The sequence below is a fragment of the Morone saxatilis genome, unplaced genomic scaffold (genome assembly GCF_004916995.1).
Source record: "Morone saxatilis isolate NCDOM2014 unplaced genomic scaffold, NCSU_SB_2.0 Contig17, whole genome shotgun sequence".
NCBI lineage: Eukaryota > Metazoa > Chordata > Actinopteri > Moronidae > Morone > Morone saxatilis.
In genome coordinates this window covers 24,450,744-24,458,692 of record NW_023339729.1, presented here as the reverse complement: position 1 = coordinate 24,458,692, position 7,949 = coordinate 24,450,744, and the positions used below count along the sequence as shown (strand labels likewise).

The window sequence follows — 7,949 nt, the reverse complement described above, 5'->3', positions numbered from 1 at the left end:
TACACTGAATTCTTGTTGTATATCTCTTAAGACTGTTGAATTAGTTTTAAAGAATTATTTATCACAGCTTTATCTAAATTCTTTGACCTTTTTGTGAATGAGAAATAATTACAGCGTGATATGATTTAGCCATTTTACATCTTAATTAGATTTGTGGATGAAAAATCATATGTTTGAATCTTCCCTCATTTGGGTTTATTTTCTAAACGCAGCCTCGTGAACATTTCTCACCTTCCTGTATGAGTTTGAGGAGGATCTTGACGAAGGTGCTGTCCTTGGCGGCGTCCAAAGGGTCGTCAGCCCCGTCGGCAGACGACCAGCTGGGGGACACAAAGCATCAAAAATTTATCACAGTGACATTAAAATTTTATTTAAATCTTCCGTCTCCAAATAAACACAAATATGACAGGTGGATCTTACTCGTCTCTCCTGAGCGCTTTGCCGAAGATCTCACATTTCAGCGAGTCGATGTCCACAGCGTCCTCCTGCAACGCACAGAAAAAGAAAAAATCAAATCTTCAATCGCCGTCAAGCTGAACCTCAATCAGAGCATCGCTCTACATAAACCAGGAAGTTACCTCGTCGATGTACTCCAGCAGATCCAGAGCCTTTTTGAAGTCGTACTCGTTGGCTCGTCTGTTGTCGTCGCAGATGTACAACTGTGGCGAGGAGAGGACGTTACCGTTAGACCTAATCTGGTTTCAGAAGCGTCAGTGTAAACAGGAAATCTAGTTTCCTTCTCGGTGTTTAAAGGTCCAGTGTGCAGGATTTTAGTAGCATTTAGTGGGCGAGTCTGAGAACTGAAAATGTAAGTTTGGGTGGGAATCTGGTCACATGAGCTAAGCTGAAAGGAAGAGGAAGTGACTAGGACTGCACAATTAATCAAAGTATTATCAAAATCAATAAGCTGCAATTCTTTCATGAAAGTAAAATGTGAAAACAAGCAGAGATTATCTGGACTTAAAGAATCATACATTTCAGTTTTTTTTGTGAAAATGAAATTTCTTTCCCACTAATCGTAAATTTAACGTCCTATAAATTCTTTACAATAAAAGCCTCTGATTGTTGAACTCTTTTATTATGAAGCAGCAAAATCAGGAAGTGTTGGGTGTCGATAGCAAACATGAACCAGTAACACAAAGCAGATATCTGAAAGTAGAAACAGGGATGAGGAGAGGAACCAACCTGTGGTGTGTGTGTGTGTGTGTGTGTGTGTGTGTGTGTGTGTGTGTTCACCTGTATGAGGTTGTGAGCGCTGAGCAGAGGCATGGTGTCGGGGTTCTGCTGCTTCTCCTCCAGCAGCTGTCGAGGCAAAGTCTCCTGATGAAGCAGGAAGCGCTCCTGCTCCACGATGTCTGATCGGACAGATAAATGACAGCGTTCAACAGTCAGAACATTTTAGCTATAAAAAATGTCACATCCTGATTCTGTGCGAAAGAGAATTGGTCGTTAGAATTGAATCTTTTTGCTTTTACCGTTGACTTTTTTGTTGAGCTCGTCCTCCGGCAGGTTGGAGGCCAGCACGGTGAGCTTACTGAGAGCCAGCAGCGTCTTCTTCTTCACAAAGTAACGCGTCTCCATGTTGGCCTGATTGTAGAGCGTCCTGTGAGCCTGCAGAGACACGAGACAACACGTCAGACGCAGCGTCAATGAAACGGCGTCAGCATGAAACCGCTGCGCAGGCTGTGAACGAGGCAGTTTAAATCGTCCTGGGGGTCACCAAAGCTTCACGATGCCTTCTTGAATTTAAGGGGTGGAAGAAAACTCCTAACATACAAACAGGAGGCCCTACATTGCAGCTTTTGTTTCATTATCGTGAAGAAAACTAAATGAAATTGTTATTTTTAAAAAGGTTTAAATTGTTTTTTAAGATCTAAACTTTGAACAGCTGAACACAAGCTCTATTCACAGAGCTTCACTCTGATAAACAGCTTTACAATTCACAAAAATGATAATACAGACACTTCCTGAACTTACTGTCTTCACTATTCGACTGTAACTGTACAGTTTATCAGGTCTAATATTAAATATCCATAAAAACATAAAACTATGAGAACTTTTGAAGATTCTTACTGCAGGAAAGTGAATTTTCATTTTGTATCTTGACAAAGTAAAAAACAAACAACACACTCAGAGTGTAAAACCAGGAAGCCTTTTCTTTCTCTTTCTATGAGTGTGTGTAGGAGAGATAGCGAGAGATGATTATGTGTGTGTCTGTGGCTTTCCTGTGTGTGTGTGTGTGAGCTTGATAACTGTAAAGAGGAAGGAAATTGTGTGATGTGTGTGTGTGATGCAGAGGCAGTTATATTTGCTGCTGTACTCTGGTTGTGAGTCGATATGTTCAACGCTGCTAAAACAGGAAGGAAACGGAGTGATGTGTGTGTGTGGAGTTGTGTTTCTTCTGCTTTACACTATAGCAGCTGTAGATAGCGGGGAGGAAGGTGTGTGTGTGTGTGGTTCATCTGATAGCAGCTGTAGGGCGGTGGATGAGTTTCTGTCGGAAAAGGGGTAAATAAAAAAGGAAGGAGTAAAACAAGTGAAAATGAAGGAAGAAAAACAAGAAACAAAACGTAAAAGGGGAGAAGAAGGAAGATATGATGGATGGAAGGATAGGAAATAAGGATAAAAGGGTGAAAAGGAGTATAGAATGAAAGAAGAAAGGAGGAAAGACAGCTGAGAGGAAGGAAAGAAGGTAAAAGGGAGAAAGGAAGCGACGGAAGAAGAGATAGGAGGGAAGGACTTACAAAAAGGTAGGTAAAAGGGAGGGAAGGAAGAGGTAAGATTAAATGGGAGGAAGGAAGTAAAGAAAAAAGAGGAAAGGAAGTAAGAAAGAGAGGATGTAGGGAGCCAAAAGGGGGGGAGAAATAAAAAGGGATGAAGAATAAATGGTGTGAAAGAAGGCGACGTCCGTTACTGAGGGAAATGTAAAAAAAAAAAAAAAAAAAAAAAGGAAGAAGGAAACAGGAAGGAGCTGTGGTTGTGGTTTTGTATTGAAGAGTGTGCGTGTGTGTGCGCCGTACACTGCAATAGTCGTGGACGTGGATGTGGTGCAGCCAGCTCAGGTGCTGGTGCGACTGCAGGAAACTGGCCAGCTGCTGGTGCTGAGCGGCCGGCTGAGACAGCAGCTTCCCCCTCTTGCCCTTCTCCATGTACCAGCGAAACAGGAAGTCAGCAAAGTTCTGCGGCAGGAAATGACAAAGAGGAAGTTGGTGAGCAAACTGAAAATAAAAAAAAAACTTCCCACATCAGTCTGAAAGCTGAGAGGAGTCAGTCACTTATTTGTTTTGTGAGATAAGAACCAAAAATACACCTACACTGAACAAAGCTTTTGTTATAAACATACCAGCAATGAGAGATTCATTATGTTTTAGTGGTGTGTAAGACTTTAAACTAGAGATTGAGACCATAAATTAGATTAGATTAGATTAGACATCATTAGGAAAGTGTTTGCTGAGCTCATAAATCAAGAAGAGAAGTAATTATAAACTGTGAGAGATTAAAACATTGCTCCACAGCACTCCTAGTGGTCAAAACCTCTGGTTCTGTAAATGTGTGTACCTGGTCTGCAAACTTGGTCATGTAGTGCTGCAGGCGGCTCTGGTTGTCGGTCTGCTCGCACATCTGAACCAGGATGTCAAAGTCACAGTACTTCTCAGCCAGCGCAGCCACCCACTGGTACTGACCCAGATCCACTGCAACACAGAACAACTTCACAGTGACGACGGCAGCTCAAAACCTGCTCAGATACATTCACTGGATCCAACACCGGCGACATCTTTGGACTTTAAACCTGTGATGTTTGACAGGATCGTCCACCACGTGCAGCGTCTTATTAAATGTATTATTGATCTGATTTTTAACAGGTTTTTAAACTTTTTTTAGGGTATATTGTTCCTTTTATAACAGTCGAGCATAAACAAAAAGAAAACTTATTTTAATTATTATTATTTCATTCTGCCAACTTAATTTCCTAATTATTTTATCTTTTAGACATTTTCTATCACCTCTCAAGGATAATTTTTCTTTAGTAACAGTGATTTTATTTATCAGAAAACTTAATTAAATATTTTTTTAATTGTTCAGTATAATTTATCATATGTTTTAAAAATGTGTTTATGCTGATTTTGTTCTCATCTAATATTTGATATATTGTTGAATCTGAGTAGTTGTTGATATTAAGCTAATTTCTAGTGAAGGTTTAACATCTGCTGTTATATTTGCTGTATTTGTTGGTGGTTCTGTAAAATGTCCTGATAATGGGACCCAAAACTTTATTGGGATCTTTTACACAAATATTTCTGTTATGCGTTTATGTCAAAAAACAAACATCGGTTGTGATTGTTATTAGACTTTTAAAATAAGTGACTCATTAAGAGTGTAGCGACAGACAGGAAACAAAGGTCCCTGCCTGACATCCAACCGTGGTCGTTGTGGTCACAGGAACAAATCATCCACTTACAGAGCGGGGCCAGCAGCTCGGAGCGCCGCTGGCTGTACTCCATCTCCAGGCTGTTGTAGCGCTCCTGTTGGGCCCCCGGGGGCCTCTGCTGCTGCAGGGACGTCAGCTGGGCCACGTAGCCGCTCAAGTAGATGTCCAACAACGCCACCAGCTGCTCACAAAGGTTGCTGCGCAGCTCTGAGTCGGCATGCGGGTACACCGTGCGCAAGATGATCTCGTGCTGGCGGGAGATGACGGTTCGAACGCCGCCAACACCTCCTGACGCTGGAGGAGAAGGCGGGAGACGAGGGATTAACGATTTATTATACTCCCAAAAAGCAGTTTTGTAGGTTGTAATCTAATCTACAGTGTTGGTATAAATAAGGCAATTCTAAAATATATAAATACACAACATTTCATTGTGTTTTACATGGACAAAAAGCAGTGAAGAACAAAGTTAGCGAGTAATAATCATGGATCTAAAACATTTATAAGAGCTCAGGGAGAGAAACACTGAATGTAAACACAACTGCTACATGTATGTATAAATGTAAACAGTATTGTATTCATACATTAATCAAACATAATCAAGATTATATAGTGAAGGACATTTAGGAACATGTAGAGCAAATCCAAAATCCAACTCTGGCAGCTGGAAAATGTAATTTAATGTAATTTTTCACAACACATTCCGGTATTAAGGCCCAAATCGCTTTAGAGCTCCTCTGGGGGCAGTTTTTTAACGTTCCGTCAGGCTGCAGCGACCTGAAGCTGCTGGTAGGAGAATTAAAGACTCTTTTAGTGGGTTAGTTTTACCTGTCCATGGGATGTACTCCGGCTCTGAAGCAGCGTTTTCAGAAGCTCTGTACATCGAGGCTTTGGTCTCCCTGTACTGACCGGCAGCCTGAAGAATGTCCTGCACACAGATGTTGGTACGGTTATTTTACTTGAGTTAATGTCGGCGCCGTCTTTCACCCCTTTATTAGGTTTATTACCTTGATGATGTTGTTGACGGTGAGAACCACTTGGGCCCACTGCACCGACTCCCCCGGGTTCTCCTTCAGACTGCGCTCCTCCTCCTCCAGCAGACAATCGAACACCGAGGAGATCTGAGACACCTGCAAGCACACAGAAAACACAAAGCTTCAGCGCGACCTTCGCAACCTGCGGATCGCCACGGCCGAACACGGGCAGACACAAACCTCTCTGAAGAAGACGTCGGCGGCGGTGAGGCTGGGCGGCACGGCGGTGTTGTTCCTCTGCAGAGCGATGCCGATGGCGCGGTTGACCAGCTCGGGGTGTTTGGTGTGTTGGTTCTTCAGCACCATGGCCGCCTGAAGCTTCTCGGCGTGCTCGCACAGCAGCAGGCGTGTTGCCATGGGAGACGAGCGCACAGTCACCTGGCCGAGCCGGTCCAACAGACCCACCTGACAAAAAGGGATGACGGTGACAACTCACTTCATGGATGGAAGTCCAGACGGCATCTTACACCAAAGAGGTTCAAGTTTCAGCCCGGCGAGGCTTCCCACTCTTATTGGCTTCAGTTTCACTCTAACAAACATTTGGCTACAGCTTAGTCAAACAGACAATTCACATTTTCCAGGCCATTTTAAGAAATATCCAGGTGTTTCCATGACTGGAAAACTACACTCTACATCTCTAAATGTCCAGGTTTTCCAGGATATGTGGGAACACTGCCTGATTGTCTGAAATCTGGCTATTTAAAGGTTTAGTTTGTGTTGTTTGAAGTGGTAGTGTGAGGTACTTTTCCGTACTCTAAGTACAGTAGACGGCGGTCAGCGTGCCCCCAGTTTGAAGGACCAGAACCAGTACAATAAGCAATGTGCTGGAGCTGCAACAAGATGTATTTTAGTCTCCTAAAAAAGTGTAGAAGTGTGTACACTATATTCAGAATATTTTCACGCCACCAGACTCCTTTAATGAAACCAGTAATTTCACCTCGCAGAGAACAGGAGTTGCTGGGTTGCTAAATCCCACTTCAAAAAAACCCAAACTAACACTTTACTCCACTTTGTCCACAGTGGAGTTGCATTGTGGGTAATGTAAGCTCCAGGTTTGGGGGTTTGGTTGAGGAAGAAGTGTGTTTAAACTGCTGGTTCTGTTGCACTGTGTGTCCAACACAAATCAATATATTATAGATTGATAAATGATATTATAGATATGGTATTAAGCCTATTCCATACCTTAAAATACAAAGCTAAATGTGTTGAATGGCCACTACACAAATTATTCAACAGATTCCAACTGTATGTATGTGTGTGTGTGTGTGTGTACCTGCAGCAGGAAGTCCATGAAGCAGCCGTGGGCCTTCATCTTGTCCTCCAGCTGGTGGAGGATGATGAGGGAGGTGAGAGGAAATCCGGCGCTCTCTGGAAGAACAGAAACAGAAATATTTGTATTAAAAAATTAAACCCTTCAGTTTATTTAATATAATTGTTATTTTTGCTGTTTTCTTGAATTAGATTTCATTTTTCAGACATTTTAAGTGCATTACTGACCAAATACCACCTGTGCTCACTGCATTCATGTTCATTTTATATCAAACACAAGCCCACAAATATCTTCAAATGTACTGAATAAATGTGGTGTAATTAATTACTGTAAAAAAAAAGAAGGTTTTACTGTTAATTAACCACGTTCCTTCAAAAATAAGATGTTATTAACAATATATAACACTAATATTATAGTAATACACTAAATAAAGATTAGAGTCTGGCAGTATAAGAGACTACGATGCCACAACCTCCAGCTTTCAAACCAATTTTAAGAGCAGGTGTATAGACTTTCTCTCCCTCCTCTTCCCCCTCCTCACCGTCGGGGACAGACTCGGCCCACCGAGGGTCTGAAGCCGGGTAATCGTCCACCAGATCCAGGTTGATTCGGGTCACCATGCCGTCCAGCTCGGCTACCTCCTCCCCGTCACCGTCAGCGGGGAAGAGCTCGTCAGTGACCGTCTGAGCTCCCACCAGATCATTACTGACACAGGACAGCAGATTATTTTTTATTTAGGGACTGAATCATTTTATTCTAAATAATAAATTCCAGTCACTTTTTTTTAAACGAGGACTTTGGAGCCGACGTACCGACAGAACTGCAGGAAAGCCGCCTTCAAGAGTTTGGTTTTGTCCTCCTGAGCTACAGGCTCTGCTCGGGTTGGAGTCTCCATGGCCGAAACCTTTAACACAGAATCATCAGTAGAAATGCATTTTAGATTCACAATCACAGGCGTAATCACATGATTTAGGACCAGTTTCCTTTAAAAGGTTATATGTGTAAATATATATGTATATAACAAGTCTTGGTTTTACTTTGTTTTTATCATCTACGTCGGTTAATTAAGGATTTATTTCGACCAAACCAGAGTTTGTGATTGTTGGAACAGTTTTGGTGAGTTTTATTTTGTTTCTGTCCACTTTGAATAAAGTTACGATGATCTGAAGGTAAAAGTACCGTTTCTGTCTCTGGAGTCTGGTGGAGAGTGATGGTGATA

The 7,949-nt window shown here is 42.2% G+C and overlaps 1 protein-coding gene across 1 annotated transcript in view; it reads right to left on the bottom strand.

Moving 5' to 3' along the window:
* The window catches only part of nup133 (nucleoporin 133), a gene marked incomplete at its 5' end in the record, with an annotated part of 12,499 nt that overhangs the window by 926 nt on the left and 3,624 nt on the right, over positions 1-7,949 (bottom strand). The window contains 14 exon segments of the mRNA XM_035660829.1: positions 232-320; positions 421-485; positions 579-659; positions 1,237-1,355; positions 1,476-1,611; positions 3,021-3,179; positions 3,559-3,692; positions 4,460-4,723; positions 5,255-5,354; positions 5,434-5,556; positions 5,641-5,865; positions 6,734-6,828; positions 7,272-7,435; positions 7,543-7,634. Coding sequence (XP_035516722.1) covers positions 232-320; positions 421-485; positions 579-659; positions 1,237-1,355; positions 1,476-1,611; positions 3,021-3,179; positions 3,559-3,692; positions 4,460-4,723; positions 5,255-5,354; positions 5,434-5,556; positions 5,641-5,865; positions 6,734-6,828; positions 7,272-7,435; positions 7,543-7,634 — 1,846 coding nt within the window.